General features: G+C 39.8%; 2 protein-coding genes across 7 annotated transcripts in view; one reads left to right on the forward strand and one right to left on the reverse strand.

The window, feature by feature from the left end:
• The window catches only part of LOC112453103, a 25,740-nt gene extending 24,434 nt beyond the window's left edge, over positions 1-1,306 (reverse strand). The window contains exon 1 of the mRNA XM_025013662.1: positions 1,189-1,306. Coding sequence (XP_024869430.1) covers positions 1,189-1,214 — 26 coding nt within the window. The 5' untranslated portion in view covers positions 1,215-1,306. The remainder of the gene's footprint in view (positions 1-1,188) is intronic.
• LOC112453100 (rho-related BTB domain-containing protein 1) overlaps positions 1-18,008 on the forward strand; it is a 23,276-nt gene extending 5,268 nt beyond the window's left edge. For 4 of the 6 annotated variants that reach the window (XM_025013653.1, XM_025013654.1, XM_025013652.1 and 1 more), the window contains exons 2-15: positions 10,680-11,054; positions 11,426-11,529; positions 11,594-11,791; positions 12,691-12,898; positions 13,505-13,747; positions 13,827-13,912; positions 14,331-14,457; positions 14,549-14,683; positions 15,159-15,182; positions 15,974-16,127; positions 16,206-16,336; positions 16,806-17,048; positions 17,137-17,285; positions 17,532-18,008. In XM_025013653.1, coding sequence (XP_024869421.1) covers positions 10,875-11,054; positions 11,426-11,529; positions 11,594-11,791; positions 12,691-12,898; positions 13,505-13,747; positions 13,827-13,912; positions 14,331-14,457; positions 14,549-14,683; positions 15,159-15,182; positions 15,974-16,127; positions 16,206-16,336; positions 16,806-17,048; positions 17,137-17,285; positions 17,532-17,775 — 2,226 coding nt within the window. In that variant the 5' untranslated portion in view covers positions 10,680-10,874 and the 3' untranslated portion in view covers positions 17,776-18,008. Of the gene's footprint in view, positions 1-10,679; positions 11,055-11,425; positions 11,530-11,593; positions 11,792-12,690; positions 12,899-13,504; positions 13,768-13,826; positions 13,913-14,330; positions 14,458-14,548; positions 14,684-15,158; positions 15,183-15,973; positions 16,128-16,205; positions 16,337-16,805; positions 17,049-17,136; positions 17,286-17,531 lie in introns of all 6 variants that reach the window. The other 2 variants (XM_025013657.1, XM_025013656.1) reach the window with 2 other exon arrangements.
• The last annotated feature ends 2,620 nt before the right edge of the window (positions 18,009-20,628 follow it).

The raw sequence follows: 20,628 nt of genomic DNA on the forward strand, positions 1-20,628 counted from the left end.
TCTCTATCCGCACTTCTCTCTCCTCGCGGCTACGCAGTCAATTATATATATACATATGTGTGTATATATATTCCACATATATATTCTATGCTCTCTATTCGCGCGAGAGAACGTGCCTCCTCGCCAAACTCGTCGCGCGTATTCGCGTAGCATCCATCAGCCAAAATGTAGCTATCATCGAAAGAAAAAAGAGAGCAAGAGAAAGAGAGAGAGAGCTTATAAACTAGCTTGCATTACGCGATTCTTGCAATTTTCTCGATGTCATCTCGCAGAGGATCATAAGTGTGTTACGTTGCGGGAGAAACATCGAGAAGACGCTTGCAACGTGATCACGCTTAGATCCATCGTGCTTTGGCAGAACGACGAAGTCGCGATCAACGTCGTTGTAAGATATCCGTTCCAGCAATTCGCGCGGCACTTGTAACTCGCAACGTTGAAAATTTGCGAAAAATATTCGTTTTTGCGAATCTCCCTCTCTCTCGCGATGCTCGCATCCAGCACTTCTCTCAGCGAGACGCTGCCCAGATAGCACGCTTGTCTAAAAGATGTCGTAAAGATGTCTTTTAGACACGTGTGTCTAAAAGATGTCTTTACGACGTCTTTTAGACATACGTGCTGTCTGGCTGATATTCGGGACGAAAAATGATTGCGACGGAGTGGCCGAACGACGCGACGCGTCGTAGTGCTTTTGGCGTCGGTGCACGTTACACGCGTCGCGCGTGGTCGTTGACTATTATTCCACCTATTTATCTCTGACTCGTCTCTTTCTCTCTCTTCGGCTATCTGTCCATCTCGCTTTTAACTTATATAAGAGAGCACTGTCTGCAATGCGAGAGTGCGAACGCGTCCCCGGTCCCCGGCCGCGATGCAGAGGCGAGTCTCGAACTCGCGGCGCCCCCGGCAATCTCGCGATCGTTAACGTTGTCAGGAATGTTAGAGGATCGTTATAATGTTGCGGCTGCAATTAACATTTAGCGCGTGTACATTAAGCGCGCACCCGCAACACGTGCCACGCGCAACGTATAACGTGTTATCGTTACATACATTATGTACGTTCAAATCATCCGATCGGATGATTCACTGTCCCTAATTTGTTATTGCGAGCAGCCAATATATATATATATATATATATATATATTTCCTTCTCGTCGTAATAATCATGTTATTACTCCAACAACCTTATTGTACCTGCCTTCCCTCGTTGCCGCGATCATTTCCCCAAACGGCGCAATCTGCTCGTAATCGGCCTCGCCGTTCGCGGCGATGCGTGATAAAAACGATTACGCCTCTCGAGTGACCCGTCTGCGTGGACGCGCGGCATACCAATGGAGATTGGAACTCGACCGTCGACCTACAGCCGCGGGCCGCGGCATAGTTGAAAATTGATTTATACCCTCTCTCTAACATTGTACGAGACGCTCCGTATCGCTCGGCGCGTTGCCGCATACTCGCGATCATTTGCCGTAACGACCGCCGCCGATTGTTGCGTGCATCGCGATTTAAGCGGCGCGTGCCACGGCCGTTTCGCGAAACTTTGCGAGCCTAGGTATAGGTATGTGTCTGTCTTTTTTTTATTGCAAAACTGGCTGCACTAGTTCAGAGTTTATCTTTTTCCCTTCAATGTGGAGTGATGCAGCCAGTTCAGCAATAGATAACAGACCCTATATCGCCTGCGTCTCGGAAGGAACACAGAGACAGTTCCTTCCGATATCGACGATGCGATATCGGTGTGACGTAGCATGGATAAGGACGTCGGAAACGTGATACAAGCGTCGCCACGCGACATGCCCATAAAGCGCGATCGACAGGTATACACGTGACACGCGACACGCGACGGTACGATTTCCGGAGTAACGCGACACCGTCGCGTCGCGTCGCGCCGAGCAGAGGAGCCGCTTGCGGGTCCACTGTCGCAGTTCTGCGATTAGCCGCTGAAAGAGGTCGGCAATAAGAACACCGTTTACCTAATTAACACGGCCGACGGACGGACGCGGGCTCGGCCGTTGCGCGGCTCGTTGACCCCGCGTGCAATTCTTGGACTTGGACCGTCCTTCGGGCGGATTGACAGTTCGGCAAACGGAGAAGGCGAGTAAAGTAGCGAGTTGTGAGGCGCGAACGAAGGAGAATGGAAGAAAGCGGAGGATATAGGATATAGTGCGCCGACCCGAGCTACCCGCCTACTCGATTTTTCCCATTATACTTGGCCGACGCGACGGCGGTGACCCGGGTCCTCTTCTACTCGCCCGCCGCGGCTGACCTCCCCGCGACCCGTTCTGCAATGCGTCAGCAACGGCTTCTACCGCCGCCGCTGGCGCGCGGTATCTACAGTATATACGCTCCCGCACGTTCTACATCCGTTCTCCGCTCCTCTCCTCTCGCGGCTAGCCGACTACACGGCGGGTACATTGAGCGTCATATACGCCGTCGACGTTCACCGAATCACGTTTTCTATAAAGCCATTTCCGGAAGGAACGCGCACCTATAGTTATCGCACGTCGTAAAAGCGTCCGCGGCGAAAAAAGGTAGAAGGCAAACGTGGGTGCTGGGCAATAATTAACGCGGCGATTAAAATTTTACACATTTTATCACAAGCTAATTAACGGTTATTGATAAACGTTGACATGTTCGGTATTTAACATTAAGCGACGAAAGCAACGGTACGTGCACTGGAAAGTATATTAATGAATTAAATGAAGGAAATTATTAACACGATTAGGGGATATTCGGAAGCGGCTTGGAAATCACGAACCCGTGGACGTTGCTCGTCGTTGCGGATCTACGAAAATATACTCGCCGAAGCTATTAGGATTTGACTATTTAAAGCGGACTAATAGTCGTTTCTGCTATGTATATCGATGACGTCAGGACGATATTTCTCTGACTAAATACGTTCTTGTAAATGCACATATATAGGACAGTGAAACAGAAACTAAAATCAATTTAAAACCTTGGAAATAGCTTGTCTGGCGCGTCATTGATTAAAGTTTCAGAATGTGTAAAAACAGTTTAATCATATTTAGTAATCAGCCATATGTTTAATGTCGCACTGATTGCGCTGCATTAATTTTTCTGTGTTTTACAACGAAAGGCAACGAATAAATATCTCGCGAAATATTTTTTGATATCGTAAAACTTTTAACTGTTAAATTCGTTTACTTAACTTTGTATATTTTTAAAATCGGATTTCCGTAGGTTTTCTCACTTCTGAAATACGTGGTATAATTATGCCAACTATCTCATCACTTTAATAGCACAATAGTATACGTTCCGCATGGAAAGCAATCATTAGGCTTCTTTCGATTAATAAAGTATGTACAACAGCAAATTTACGACTAACGTACGACGATAAAAATCATGAAATTCTAATGTTTTTAATTCTTTTAAACTAGTTTAGAAAGATGCAGCAAAATGGGAAACTTGCTCGAATATCATGTAGCTTTCAAGTATCACATCGCGATTGCATATTTTCTTAGTAACGTGGGATGGTATTTTACGATATCAACCACGTGCGAATGAAATATTATTAGCTATTACCGAATCCATAATACAATAGTATTGATTTTAGTAACAACGGGTGCGATATTTGATTGGAAATAAAACTTGATATAATTTACGTTCTTAAAAATACAAACAGAGGGAGATATACAATTTAAAATTAATTTTAAGAAGAATGTAGCATTTGTAATCCTTTGTTTTTTGTTACTAAATCTTTATTTTTTTCGTACATTTCAGTTTGCTTTAATTTGTTTTTGTTTCAAACGAATCGTTTTAGTCGGAGCCTTTTGCAGATTTGGACAAAACGTTCATTATAATGTCCGTTTATTTAATGTCCGTCGCACGTGGTGCGTAGCCTAACAGAAAGTATGAAAACAACTTAACGTCATATTAGTAAAGATCGATAGGCCTTGCTAAAGTTGATAAGGACTTTTTTTGTTGCCTATTCCAACTGATGAAAACTATCCGCTTTATTAACTTATGCTTTATCATACACGTCAGAACTGTTTTTATACGCGTGGTTTACTGCATATTGCTTGAAACACGCTTGTACTAATTTGAATTTATATGTGTACATAATACTATGTTTACAAGCGTTAAGAAGCTGTAAAATATATGCGAGATGACGGAAAGCATTGCGTTTAAAAAGTTCAAAAGGAGTCAGCGTGGCATATGTCACTCTTAGCATACATACATGCAAACTGTTCTCGATACAACGTTTGGCACGTTAAAAAAATTAAAGTCGGTTTTAACTTGAAGATTGGCTATTTACGACTCATAATGGATCAAAAGAACTGCGCTATCTATAGCACATGGGCGATGATTGCCGCATAATATCTTAGCCTCGCTAGCAATTTGAACCGAGATACAGTTCTCGGATTACGGCGGATTACACGAAATTACAGTAATAATAATCCCGATGAAGAAAAACTCCGTTTGAGGCGGGGATCCGCGAAACGAGCGCTCGCCGCGCAAGCGATATTACGCGTGATCGTCATCTATTATATTTACCGATTCAGCGCAGTTAACGTTCAATAGGACACACGATAAGGGAAATGATTACATTTGTAGATTATATGATATCTAAAAATACGAGGTCAGATTGACACGCGAAGAGCCAGATTGCAACTAATTATCCACCACCCTAGCCGAATCAATAATTTTATATATACGAAGCGTTTTATCGATGCGATCACTCGGACGTGCGGAACGGGGCGGATATACATATTCTATTTCCAATTCATTTTTAATCACGATGATGCACGATTTGCTGAATGAACGGAGAGAGCGGACACTTGCCATAAATTCCATTTCATGAAAGTAGGTCTCGTCCAAAGACACTTCCCGGAAAACGTCAGCGAAACAGGCGGGACTATTGAGCGACACGAGGCTTTCGAGTTTCGCATCGTGACTCAGTGAATATTACGTTTTGCGTATCTCGAGTATAGTTGTCACCTAGTATTATCGACATGTTTCCTCTAGGCACACAATATATTATCGTAACAAGCGGATATTATAACATTATACCCGTCGCATGCAGCAAGAGCGTTGCCTTGGGGATGTATTTGACATGAAAGTCACGGGTAAACTAATTCTCTCTCTCCTCCCCTCTCTCTCTTGCTCTTTTCTTACTACGTAGCTTTTACTCATTCCGCTTGAGATTAAATCTACAGCTGTGGCTAATCGAACGGATTACAGATTGTCGGCGACGACAGGTAAAATGAAATTTATCTTCAATTATTTATAGTCAAGCGTGGATTATATTTGCTATAGCTATGATTATAGGTTCACGATCGTTGCACGTTTAAAAAATAGCAATATATTTTTATAGACTATAAAAACTCGGGTTTTTACTCCTTTTCGGAGAAAAATATTCAGAGTCTGAATTTACTTTACTTGGAGAGTTATGCTCTCTAAATAAGAGTTTTAATAGCAAGAATGTATATAAAATCTAATTGCAAATTTAGTATAGATTTATGGAACATTATTATATGATATAGAATTTTCTGAAGAATAAAGATAAAATTAAATTTATTGATAGAGTTGACACATTCTTTAATATCGGGGAAATTGAACGACATTTAATATTAAAAGTTCAGACATGGGTTAACCTAAAATGAATAATTAAATTAATGAATATTTAAGTAATATACGTATATATAACACTGTCTGTGAGACCTTCCAAGCATCTTATTCAGATATGCTACAGCGTGTTTCGAGTTCATCCATACCCAGATAGCACGCATGCAGTCTAGAAGACATCTTAGAGGCATCTTTATATACAACGTCTTTTAGACATGCGTGCTATCTGGGGTATAAGATCTATAAAATCAAATGTAACGGTGAACAGACAATTTCTTTTGTACGGAAACCAGAGCTGCGAAGGAAAAGCTGATGAGATGTTGAATGGAAATTCATAGAAGGAGGTTAATATAGCGTGTGGCCGGCGAGAATGTTCACCAAGCGGCAAGAATTTTGAGAATGACGTAGTCAGAGAGGTAGATATATATATATATATATATATATATATATATCTACGCGTTCATTCAGGGTTGAAGCAATGTGGAAATCGAGGCTGAGATCTCGCGAAGCTTTGGTTCTAAATACAGAAAAAAACCCTTTTTTCTAGGGTCAAATCATACTCGCTTGTAATATATACACACGCACACACACAATGGACACGAGTACGTATTAGAAGTGACTAAAGACTTTCAGATTCTTATCCTCTCTCGTGCCTAATATACACCTACCAATATCGTTCAACTATGAATATGCTTTTACGTTATGCGAATACGTTCATCTTCGTAATTTGTCAAATTATCGTTTTAGTTTGATGTGATGGACGATGGTATCTACGGTCACAGATTATTTTCGGCACGAATATAATTTTTCTCCCCACTTTCCGCATCTTCGACTGTTCCGAAGATGTGACCGATGAGGTCAAGCTTGAGGGGACGTAGCTTTCGGTCACGAGTTTTGTGTGCTCCGATTAATCGAATGTTGAGATAATTTACTTACATGACTACTTTCCAAGCAAATTGATTTAAATTAAATTCTACTGATAGTAATTACGATTTATTATGTCAATGCAAGTAGTTTATATGTATCGCCAAAAGTTAAATACCTTACGCCAAGGCTACACTGCTTACATTGTTAAATTCGTTAGTTAAATTATACTCAATTTGAGTTATTAACCATTCCTAGGTCGCCACTGCTCCTACTCAATTTAACTAAACCAATAAAAATTAAAGTAATTTTTAAATCGACTGTGACTGGCAATATATAACGTCTTTTCGACGTTATATATTGCCAGTCACGGTCGATTCAAAAATTACTTTAATTGTTATTCTATACTGGCAAAAGAAATTTATTATTCTGTTTATTATACACCGTCGACCGAAGAATCGGTGCTCCATCTTTAAGTTGTTATTGCGATAAATATTACCACAGCCCCAGTGGTCGAATTGGCACGACTCGCGATACCCGCACAGTATACGGGAGGTTCCAGGTTCAAACCCTGGCTGGGGTAATATTTTTCGCAATAAAAAATTATTTAATTTAGAACGTACATCAACTGACTAAAACCCATAGTCGAAATTAATAATGTCTCGATAATTGATCCGAAAAAGTGCTGTGTGAATCCGACAAACCAAGTTGGCTCACAGTTTTTCAATGTTCATATCGAAAAGACGTTATATATTGCCAGTCACGGTCAATTTAAAAATTACTTTAATTGTTATTCTATACTGGCAAACGAAATTTATTATTCTGTTTAAACCAAAGTTAAAATAATACTGTTTTGTGTTAAAATAATGAATTTTGACACACATGGTAGATAAAAATAAATGTTATCTAACTCAAGGTCATGGTTTAAATTTCATCCTTTAATATTTAACAGTGTAAATTACTAAATACGTCACATAAAAAACGCAGTAGAATATATTTCAATATAATATGTATGTACAGTCGTGTACTTAAAACCACTATATTATCCAGAAAAAAGCAACGGATTATAATCGAAAGCATAAGTGCTGGTTTACAACCTTGCTTTAAAGAATATTTAAGCTTTAAGCCGTAAGAACGTGACCACGCACAATGGAATGTGAGGAGAATACTCGATTATTGTGATTGGTCAATTTCTTACGGCTTACAACTTAAATATCTTTTAAAGCAAGGTTGTAGGCCAGCACTAATATCTACGTATTCTTGTGCTAAGGCTTAAGCGGGAAGCACACACTTCTGCACAACACATACGGCGTAAGCATAAGAAACGTGCGTGGTCTATTTCCTTATGCACATGCATATGGACCAATCAATTCCCAGGTAGCACATATTAGTTTCATATACGTTTTTTGAACGTATACATAGTTTCATAACCGTAAAGAACCATTAAGAAACGTTTGAACAAAAATGTCTTTGAAACCATGATTTAAGAAACGTGTTTTTACGTTTCTACAGTAAACAAAAATACCTATTTGTTAAATTTTTCCTTTCAAAATTATAATTTGCTTTATCTATATATATAGGGTTGTGTGGGGTGATGTGCAACATGGGGTGATGTGCAACGTTTCCGATTTCTGGTCTGCATGTCGACATTTGACAGAATCGCATACTGCCATCTCGTTGTGTCAATAGTACCTTGTTTTAGATAAATAACTCGCGAGATGGCACGCACCCTGGTTTGCTGTACGAAAAGCGAGTTAAATTTCTCGAGCTCAATGTAATTTTCGCTTTTCACATTCATAGTGATTTCGTGACGTGGTTTTAGTCATCTTATAGGTAAATATTTTTATATTGTTAGTTTTTTAAGTACTTTTGATAATCCAAAGCGATTTTGTGATTTTCTTACGTTGTGTTGGTGTCACGCCAGTCCGCGCAAAATAGCGTGTTTGGGGTGATGTGCAACACTCATTTTTCGCTAGTTTATCGCTATTTTGCGATTGAACATGTGTATATAAAGTGTTTTAATTTTTCAATGTGTTTAGTCATTATGCCACGAAAGTATAAAAATAAGAGTATCGCTGTTCCGGTCGAATTGCGAGCTAATTTGGGCAGCAATAAAATTGCTGAAAGGCGATCATCCGGTTGCGTTTTTCCTTTCATTATATTAATTTTTAAGCGATAAATAAATAAGAAATCAAATAAAAAATGATTTTTTTTTGTGAAATTTCCATTTGTCAGAGGTCGATTACAATACAGTGAAATTTTTTGTTTACCAGATTTCGATTAATTTGTATTTAAGGGGATCCTATAGCGAAGGCCGAACTTCCTCGACGTCGGTAATGTCAACATTTCTAATCCTGTTTTCTATGTTATATATCTATGTCTGTCCTTGTCAAATCAGAGGCATCTGTCTTTGTTCGATTGCTGCGCCATCTCTCGCTACACGCAATACTGCTTATCCTGTCAACCTAAATGTGCTTTTGCTTAATAAAACTTCATTTTACGGAATCTTTTTTTCTAGACGTTGAATCTTAGTTTTATTTACACGATATTGTTCCTACATGTTGTCCCTACGTCGCCTTGGTGTCATTATATATATATAAACTGCAGTAATTTTGTTATTGTCGTCAGATGACAGTTGTATGTGCCCAAATTAGTAAAATTTTCAATTTTTTTTTGTTCCCGATATGAAATCGTACAACGCGATGTAGATTTTTGTGCGTACTTTAATTCTAGACCAAAAACTTGCAATTCTGTAAAGCCAATTCAAAAATTCCTTAAAATGAAAAAATGTCGGTAACTACCGCCACTATAGGATCCCCTTAAGAAGCCCAAATTTAACCAAGTCGATTGATGTCGATATTCATGCATTTTTTATCTTAATTTTACCTGTGTTGCACATCACTCCAAGAAAATTTGAAAATGCTAAAACAGACGTTTATATGAAAACTCAAAAATTTTTTAGGAAAAATTTAAAATTTTGAAAATCTAATCACGTAGAATTGTAGTATTTTCCTTCCTCTACATTATACAGCCATGATATATTCAAGAATTTGATTTTTGGATGTTTTCCGAGCAACGAGTGAACGTGTTGCACATCACCCCACACAACCCTATATATATATATATATATATATATATATATAGTATGTATATATAAATATATAGCATGTATATATAATAGCTTTAATATATAGCCTTTTTTAAAACATTTAAATTTATATTGCACTAATTATTATTGCACAAAATAAATCATTTTATCCATGCACATATATCCACTTGGTTACTTAAAGAAATTCCTAAACTGGTGCACCGTCGTGCAATAAGTTTTAGTGAAACAAAATATACTTGTCTCACTCTATATAATTGCATTATTAATGTGCGCACCAGTTTAGCAAGTTCTTCAAAACAAAACACACGTATAAATGTTCTTTCAATGGCCACGTTCAGCAGGACGTTTATTTTGCAACTGTTGCAAGTTTTCTAAGCTCAGATTTGTCCGATGACAAATAGATTAAGACTGGTAGGGCAAAATTAATTTAAGTAATCAAGTGTTGATATATGTGCATAGATAAAATGATTTATTTTATGCAATAATAATTAGTGCAATATAAATTTAAATGTTTCAAAAAAAGCTATTAAAGCTATTATATATATAGACCAGTTCAGGAATTTCTTCGAAAAAGAATAGACGTCATAGATGGTATATGCATAAAGCTTCTAGAACATTCTCATGCATATATGTCTCAAAGACGTCATAAACACGTTCAAAAGACGTGAAAAGTAGGAATTTTAAATGTCTTTATCATTAAAACAAAACGTTTCTATAATCGTTTTTTTAAACGTTATTTTATCGGAAAAGAAACGTTCCATCGAACGTTTCTTGAATGAACATTTTTATTCATGAGAAACGTTTCTAGAAATCGGTTATAAAATGTTTCGGAAAAACGCTTATAAAACATTTCTGAAACGTGTATATGTGCTACCTGGGTTTTCTTATGCTTACGCATTATATGCGTTATACAAAAGTCTATGCTTCCCGCTCAAGTGTCCACCTAAAAGCTTTATTGTCATGATTTCGATTTCGAGGAACAAGCGATGGTTCTAATGGTTCTCGATACGATTATGTTATAGGATTCTGACATTATCGAGAGTTGCATTCTCGAAAGTGGAAGAAAGGTGTCAAGTTGGATAAGCATCGCGTCCGTCGCGCACTGACGCATATCGTTTCCGTGTTTCAGTTTTAGCGCATATCTTATTATCAACGGCAAGGTCGAGGACGTCGCGTTCCGATCAGGTTATCGGATGTGGTGCACGCATTTGGCCGCTACGGAAACGACAGCGGTAGCATCACCTGTGTCGGAGACAGCGGTCGAGAACTCGAGCGATCTGGCAGGTGAGAGGGTATCGTGCATGAGTAGGGGAGACTGCCGGTGATGGACAATGAGCAGCCGCACCAGGAACTGGTCAAGTGCGTGGTCGTGGGTGACACGGCAGTCGGAAAGACCAGACTGATCTGCGCCAGGGCCTGCAACAAGCACGTGTCACTGTCACAGCTCCTGACTACTCATGTGCCCACGGTCTGGGCTATCGATCAATATCGGATCTACAAGGATGTGAGTCCGCCTACGTCTAATTACGGTTCCTTCTGCGCTCGTTGATCCTTTTACTTAAAGACATGTTTCATGTAATCATTGATCAAGTTTAATTCGAAATATGAGTAATAATCAGTAATAAAAATAAAGAGAACGTCAATTGAGTAATAAATAATATTATATTACATAATTTATGTAATATGAAATAAAGCCGCAATTACGAAGTGATTTAACGACGAAAATTTAAAAGTGATTCTAATTCTTTCTACTCAGACTTTCGTAAAAATAAGAGCACCTGTATGTTCATCATTATCAAGTTAAAGGCCATCTCTATTATTAATTTTCCTAGAAATATGTAACGGTATTAAATAACATAGTGTCATACGTGTCAGGTGTTGGAGCGATCTTGGGAGGTAGTAGACAATGTAAACGTGTCGCTACGTCTCTGGGACACATTTGGCGATCACGAGAAGGATCGACGTTTTGCATACGGCAGGTAAGATTGTCGCCGAGTGGAATTTTTATTCACGAATCGATATTAATTGAAAGGGTTTTGTTAGGTCTGACGTCGTGTTACTATGTTTCTCCATAACCAACCCCATTTCCTTGCGAAACTGCAAGGTGATGTGGTACCCCGAGATAAGGAGGTTCTGCCCGCAGACACCGGTCCTATTGGTCGGATGCAAAAACGATCTGCGATACATGTATCGAGACGAAACTTATCTCAGTTACTTCCGCGATCGCAGTCCCTTTGTAAGGTAAATTACTTAATTCTTTTAAGAAATTAACTAGAAAAAAAATTGGAGAATTTGAGATAATTTGACGACAATCCTTTCTGTGAAATCGAATTTAGAAAACTCAGGAAGCGTTAATTTTATCAACAACTCAAAATTTTAGAGTTCTCGGTCTTGACGTTCTTTTTAAATCTTTAAAACTTTGACACTTTATAATTTCTATTTATTTTTCTGAACACAGATTTAGCCTTTTAATAAGAGAGAGAACGCAACTAGATTTATCTTTAGTTTTTACCGTGGATTAGTTAATTTTCATATTTGACAATTTTACACAAAACAAATTTTGATAAAATTGATTGTTCTCTAAGACGTATAAAGTGTTTTTCCAAAAATGAGCGCATTTAATTATCTCAGTCGATCGCCTTCTTTTTTTGGCTACAAATGAAATTCGCGCGCGTCTCTCCGATTTTTTTTTAGCCTCGTGTGAAACTCATTCACTCGCATCGATGCTCCTTCAACGGTGGTCAGTTTACCGAAGTGTGTCCAAGTATTGATTTTTCAGTGAGTCTCCATAAGCTTCCTCGAAATCTTTTACCGGCAAAAAATATTCATTACATGAGCTTATGCGACATTATGGCGTATGAATTTTATAACGGCGCTGGGTGATTGATTGAAAAACTTAAGATTCTCGATAGTTAAGTAATCGGGGCGAGTCGAAATTAACCGAACCTTGACACGCGGCTATTACTCCCGCGGGAGAAAATCTGAAAGTCTTCTCGTGACTTTTAGCGATCCCTTATTCTTTTTACGGCTACGGTCGGAATGACTTCATCGTCATTTCAGTTTCACCTTTTTCATCAATAACATAGTGCGAAACACGTTTCAACGAAAGCATAATCAATCTCGTTTGCAATTATTTACAGGGCTACGAGGAAGAGCGATCTGGTGATGCCGGATCAGGCGCGGGCGGTAGCGCGAGAACTCGGTGTGTGCTATTACGAGACGAGCGTTTTCACTTATTACGGCGTGAACGAGGTGTTCGAGAATTCAATACGCGCCGCTTTAATCGCACGTCGTCAGCAGCGTTTCTGGATGACGAACCTGAAAAGGGTGCAAAGACCTTTGTTACAGGTAACAGACAATGCATGCAAACGATTTTGCGACAGATTTATCTTTTAAAGATAAAAGGAGGCCTTTGCTCATCCTCATAATTTTTTAGATATAAAATTAAGATTGTGTTCTTGAAAAGAGGACCCAGATAGCAAAATGTCTGTCATATCTACGAAATATGTTCGTAGCGTTTGTGAGCGTTTGTGCAAATAATATGTAAAGCTGCGTCCGCAAGTGCTCAACAATAGTATTGACGTTGTTTCAAGCAACGGTTTATTCAATATTCGTTACATCTTTCCAACAACAGTTTACGCCCGGAGATTCCATTAGTGCATACAGTTTACATATTATTGATGGAAATAATTTACATAGATTTGCTCAAGCAGTTTGCAGCAACAATTTACATATCTTTGCTGCAAAAGCACCATAAATACGAATCTTCGACGAGCTACGATTTATGTTTACGCAATGTTTGTGGCAGCAATACATAAATTGTTTTCAGTAACGCGTTTGCATGATTTTGCTCGCGTTTTGCTATCGGTGGAGGGGTTCTCTTTCGTTCGATTGATGCTCGAGTTATCTTCTTCGCAGGCGTTGATATGACCTATGATGATTTTGACTTGACAGGCGCCATTCTGCCCACCAAAACCAGTACCGCCAAAGGTATGCCTGGCTGCGAGTACCTACGAGGAAAACATGAAGAGCCTGTGGACGAGGCCGGTTCACACAGACGTCACCCTGATAGCGAGTAACTGCACGTTCTCGGTTCATCGTTGCTTGCTCGCCGCTGCCTCGCCGGCGTTCCACCGGCTCTTCTCGATGGAACTCGCCCAGGAATTGACGCCGCGCAGCTCCAGCGAGTCCAGCATGGTATATGCCAGCTCTATCAGGTTCGGAGGTAGTAACAGGATAACACAATAACACATGTTTCCCTTATTGTCTCGTCAAGGTGAGCACTTTCGGCGAGGCCACCGTTGGTGACTTCAACGACGATACCGAGTGCCTAATTCGTATCGATCAAAGCAAACCCGCAAAGTGAGTAATCATTCCTCGTATGTTTACTCCTGCGTCGATTAACCCTTTATTTGGCAAGCCACAGTTAACGCGTGACGGAACATGTCTAATTTTGCGGCAGACGTTATACTAACTCGCTAATATATGTACGTTATAAGTGTTGCTTATGGGCTTGGACACTAACAGAAGGGCATGCAATTGAAACGCTTCGATCATACCATAAATCCAACACACTGACATCGCTTGAAGGTATTATTGCCAAATAAAGAGTTAGATGCAGTTAGATGCTCCCCCTTAGCCTTTGCACGGTCTTTAAATGTCGGCACATTCGACTTACGTAGCGACGGAACAGAGTTTGCAATATTTCGTAATGAAGAGTTTGTATACTACTATCGCTTGACGAGACAAGCCCCGCACAAACGAGTCGTGTACGTTACAGAGTCTGGGAGCAACTTAAACGACGCTCGAGTTTTCAAGTACTGCCGACGATGGATAATCAGAGGAAGAGCAACGGCGCGACGAGGGAGCTGAATCATCCTGCCTTCCAAAATATTCGTATATGTATGGTGAGAATGGTTTTTGACATTTTGTCCTGCGAAAACCTGCGAAACGCTTTGTCGCCTCGTCGTTATAATCGTCGTCGAAATCGCTTTACAGACTGAGAATGCGAACGGAGTGCAGCAGCCCATGACTGTGATTACGCTGTCGAAGCTGATCACGCCGCAGGCGATGCAGCAGTGCTTGCAATTCATTTATACAGGCAGCTTGGACAAACGGTACCACGATCTACAAGTACGTTGGGTCGGTAGAAATTATCATAAGAGAAAAGGTACATTCGAGAATGTAAGAAGACACCCTTTGTTTATCTGTCGCGGAAGTAAACGCGCGTAAATAGGCGTGATATAATCTCCGTGCGAAAAGGAATAAACGACGAGGAGCGTCGATTTATCTCGTAGGCTTACGACAAGGTAGAAACTCAACTGAATAAGTGTGCTCTTCGGTTTGACTGCCTTCGCGGCTGCGCAAGCTCTGTTGTCTTTTTATTATATAGGTATAATTTTGCAGCAATGTTCACATTATATATATGAATTATATACAATACGAGAAAGTACGACTGAGACACCGCGGCCAGGTTGCGAATGCTCCCGACGTATCGCGTTTGATAAGAGAGACACGCTGTGTACATTGTAATGATCTCTTAAGAGCGTGAGCTAAAATCGCAACTGTTGCAGATAATACAGTAACTAACGCGGCTCTATTCTTTCAGACAGCTCCTATCGGGCTTCTACTGGTTAGTACAAAAGCGAAATACGTTTGGAAATTTGGCAGTCGCATTAATATATACGTTACACGTTTTACATGCGCACGCACGCACGCACATAGTAGCCTCATCTAGCTGATCTGTTTCGTTGAAGACTTAATTGCGTGATCATGTCATCACACGAGCATGCGCCTTTCTAATTATGACTAATTACGACTAATTACAAGGCAAACTCGTTGCATCTCCCAGAATTAATCTTTCAATTCACAATAAAGAGCTACTAAAATATGCAAAAATTAACCAAATATTAAAAATAATTATAATGAGACAGATGAATATCAGAGAGGCTGTTAAAAACCCGCCAAAATTGTTTACGTATATGTTTGAAGACGCGTTTAATTGTCTTCTGTAGAAATCTATATTTAACATCGTGCAATTTGACGACTAATTACATCGATCTTCGACGTTTAGCTAATAGGCCATGTTCATTAAGCTTTATAGTTCGCGAATCATTGCTTCCGTTGTATCGTGCGACCATCGTCCTCGACATCATCATCGAGCGAGTGGGGGGAGGGGAGAGCTTCGAGGAATCGACGCACGGTCGACCTCGGTCGAAGGGGATGCCGTGCATGGATACGCTTCCAATTGTTCTCACCGACATTCTAGAATCATTGCCTAGTAGGATAGGTCTTCTAGCGATCCGGAAGCGATCAGCTGATCTCGTGTCTTTCTTTCTTTCTTTTTTTTAAATCGCTCATTCTACGTCGACGAAAGTCGCGAACGGCGCATCCGTATGATGTCTCGATCGCTCTTGCCCGCAGGAAATCAGACAGGCGGCCGAATTTCTCGAGCTACCGCAATTACTCATGGTGCTCGGTAGCATACAAACGCGGGAGCAGTTCGTTAATAGCGATCTCAACAACCGGTACAAGCAAGTGGTTAGACAACGATTGGAAGATATCTGCCTGGAGCAAGGTGGGCACCGATCGCGCATCGAAAAGATGAATACCTTTTTATTGTGAGCTTTTGACTAAGAAATGTAATACACTCCAGGTCTCTTCGCCGATGTGATATTTGAGTTGGATGATGGCAGCGTACCGGCTCACAAAGCGATTCTCACTGCCCGATGCGACGTGATGAAAGCCATGTTCTCTGGCGATTTTCGCGAAAGCAGCGCAAAAGTCGTAAGTGCACTCTATGAATTATGATAATTTCAACTATCGTAACTACGGGTAATTTTACGCGCGATTGAACATGAATTATTATGAAATTATTTCTAGTAAAAAAATTTCTATATCACATATTTTTAAGAATTTTTTATATTTTAAAATTATAAAGATTTCTAAAAAAATGTGTCAAACTTCAGATTTTATACGTTTTCTTCAGAAATGGTAGAATAAAAAATCTTGGAATATTTCAGAATTTGTATACAGACGTCTAGAAAAGATGTAGATTTTTCAAAAAAAAGTTTTCACGTCGTATAAAATAATTTTTTTTAAGTCATAAACGTTATATATAAGTTCGGAAAAACTATGTGAAGAATTTGAAGAAAATTTTTCACCAGAATAACCTTGAAGAACTCGAATAAATTAATCGTAATAGCCGCGGTCATGAGAAATTAATACAAATCGTATCTCATGATCGCAATGGCAGATAGTCTTTCCTGGGGTTCGGGAGTACACATTCCACAAGTTACTCTGCTATCTCTACACGGACGAGGTACCGGCGATCTCCTCGGCCAGGTGCCTGAATCTATTGGAGCTAGCTAATAGACTCTGCCTTCAACGATTGGTGAACTTAGTCGAGAGCAGAGTGATCGAAGATCTTGAGCGACTTTCGCAAAACGAGGGGAACGACGCCGTGGAAAACTGCCTGAGGCTGTTGGAGCCGTGCAAGGTCAGTTTCTTTCACGCGTTTTACATCAATTAAGACACGATAATGCGGCGGTAGCGGTACCCGTTTAACGCTTAGTTACGATTATCAGCTGCATAATGCCGATCAGCTGGCCGACTGGTGCATGAATCATCTCTGCGTTAACTATAATAAGCTGTGCAAAATGTCGCCTCGCAGCGTGCGGCTGCTTCATCCGGAGAACCAGGAGTATTTGAATGAGCACCGATGGCCGCCGGTCTGGTACGTATCACGATGGCCTCATTATTCTTTCTATTATTTTATTTTGAAGAGAAGAAACCTTTTTTTCCTTATAACTTTTTCCTTGCGATACATGTCATGCTATTAACGTCGTTCTTCTATTCTTATGTAAGTAAATGATCTCTGTCTACCGTTCGGAGTCAATTAAATTGATGTAATCGATTCAATTAAGATTGTTATCGTTCAGTTCCCAATTTTGATATTATCGCAATTATTTGTCTCTGATAGGTACTTGAAGGACTACGATTACTATCAGAAGTGTTCAGCGGAGCAGGTCCGCGAGAACAAGCCGACATTGAAGCGGAATCGCAATCAGTCCGGCTGCCTGTGCTTCTCGGGTTCGAGTAAAACCAGGCGGGAAGGTAATACCGGGAATGGCGGCGGCGGCACAAAGTCGACGACGTCGAGCGAGACGCCGGCGGATCGGCCACTCTTCGACGCCTCGACCGAGTCCGGCGAGCAAGCCGTATGACAGGAACCAAGCGGCCCCAGCCGCTCCGTCAGATTCATCCTGGTTTTACCTGTGCTCATGGTCTTCATATGCACTATTTTTACCATTTTGATACTGCTACAGATTTATACTTAAGCGGACTGCAAGACACCAAAGAGACTACGCGTAAACGCACGAAAAACACAAACACAAAAATAAAAAAAAAATATATATATATTTTATATAAATAAAAATATTATACATGTATGTGATATACATTATGATATTTTTATTCCTCTAGAATTATATATAAAATACATATATATGTATACATATGGGTAAATATGAGACACACACATACACACACATATACACGCAAAACACGCAATACCAATAATTACGCGACGAAAGCCGATTTAGGGCTGACTAGGGGATGCATTCGATTTTAACTCGTCGAGGTCGAGTTTTGAGTCCTACTCCCTATCTCGTATATGTGATTTCTCTTTTTTCTAACGGAGCCATTCTCCGCGCCGTGCATTTTTAAAGCTCGTCGATGCCGATTACCGGATCATCGCAAGCGTCCGCGAATTTTTCATACGCGCGTGGACCTGCGGATTTTTGCGATGCAGCTCACATACCTTTATCTTCCGCAAATAAAACGTGACGTGTATGTTTCGAGGGGAGACTTTGTACTTTCTCTACGCGCGTTGATATTCCGGAGTGTATACATTCAGAGACAAAATTGTGTGGATGCTGGATACGAATAAAGATCAAACTCACTTTTGTTTACGTCGTCGTTTTCCTTATCAAAATAACGATTGGTGCGAATAAACATATCCATAAACAATCGTTTCACGTATGTACAAACATATGTAAGAAATGGCAATCTGTAAGTAGGAAAGCGAAACTGAGTCGCGAGAAAAAATATTATTTTTTTGTCATATATATAAAAAATACATTAAACGATTAAAGTCGCCAACTATTCCTATTCTATTTTAGTCGTAGAATTGTAAGAGTGCTTCCATGTGAAAAGTATGAAGTCATATCAAGACGTTAGATGAAGGACGTGAAGAATAATGGATAAAGAGAGACTAGTTAAAGTAATAGCTACATACATATATATATATATACAGGGTGTCCGAAAAATCGCCTACTCCACTTCGGGAGGTGATTCGGGACCCAAAAACAAGCAAAAAAGTTCATACAAACATAGGTCCGGAAATGAGCCGTTTCCGAGTTATAGCCACTTTTATGTTCAAAAATCGTAATTTAGAATCCGCTTGGCATCCCTCTTTCTTAATTATTTCTTAAATTAAAAATTTTTATTTTTAAATATTTTTAATTTTTTAAATTTTAATTTTTTTATTTTTTTTCAATTTTTCAATATTTGTAACGATTACATTATTTTTAAAAGAAATCAGTTGTTTTTATGGCTACTTGAAATCAGTTGTTTTCACGGCTATTCAAAATCAGTTGTTTTCACGGCTACTTGAAATCAGTTGTTTTCACGCCTATTCAAAATCAGTAAGTAAATCACGGCTTTTCAATGGCTACGTTTACACCCTGAAATTAGGCCGCGGCCTGTACCTCAAATTCGACCTAAATTATTTAGCCCGCCTGCTGTAGACAGTTGATAGACGACCGGACCTGGCTTCAGATCAGGCCGCGTATTTTAGTGACCCGACCTGAAATCGGCCGTTATCATTTGCGATGTAAACGCGCGATCAAGCGCGACGCGTCCTAAAATGACCTAAAAGCTTCATTTGCTTGTTCGGATTCGCTGCAATTCAGGGCGATCCCAAATACGATCCCGTCAATTTTTAGGTTTCTTTCGGTGTAAACGAATGATGACTAGACCTACTTCGGGTCACATAATATAGGTCAGGCCGCGATCAGGTCGCTGGGTGTAAACGTAGCCAATAAGTTTCAAATTATTATTTAACAACACCTTACTTTTAGGTTGTATCTAATCTTTCCGTATTCATCAATGGATCGTTTAAGTTTTAATGAATTAGCTGATATGCATCTTATGTATGGTCTTGCTCAAAGTAATGCTGCCGAGGCAAGAAGATTATACATCCAGTCTTTTCCAAATCGAGATGTACCGGAAATAGCGTCTTTTCGAAATGTAGACAGAAACTTGAGAGAATTTGGTAATTGTAATTTAAAAAAATTGAAAATAAAAATTTACAATTTTTGAACATAAAAGTGGCTATAACTCGGAAACGGCTCATTTCCGGACCTATGTTTGTATGAACTTTTTTGCTTGTTTTTGGGTCCCGAATCACCTCCCGAAGTGGAGTAGGCGATTTTTCGGACACCCTGTATATAGGATTGCTTAGAGTTAATGAAATCACGTTGTATATGATAAACGCGTATATGCGTACGAAATTTAATGTCCTTCCATCTCCGTAAAGCAAGATTGTCGGTTAAGCGAGGAAATCGATAATAGGTTTGAGTGTCCACTCATCATTGTCCCTGATTGTATGTCGCGACTTTCGTGAATGCAACGCAACGCACTTGCATCATGCGAACACATTACCGCCTTCGCCGATGCAGAATTTCAGTTTCGTTGTTTCGAAGAACGCGGCGCAGCACCGCGCCAGTCGTGTATTTAGCATCGATCACGGTATGATTGTCGTTTCGGTATGACTCTCGTGCGTTCCCTCCACGGACCAGCGATTATTGCGACAATCATCCGCGATCCATCAATGATTGTGGTACGTATTACCTGTACGTATATTTCAAAAGCGAGAGTAGAAGATGTAGAAAGGGAAATCCTAAAGTACTATAGGCTTCGAAAACGTGCGATGTGATTAAAGTAAAAGAAACGGGACGCATGGTATATACATATATATATATACATATAACGTAATCGTCCTGTCATCGATGCGT

This window comes from Temnothorax curvispinosus, unplaced genomic scaffold (genome assembly GCF_003070985.1).
Source record: "Temnothorax curvispinosus isolate PA1 unplaced genomic scaffold, ASM307098v1 QBEX01004029.1, whole genome shotgun sequence".
NCBI classification, from domain to species: domain Eukaryota; kingdom Metazoa; phylum Arthropoda; class Insecta; order Hymenoptera; family Formicidae; genus Temnothorax; species Temnothorax curvispinosus.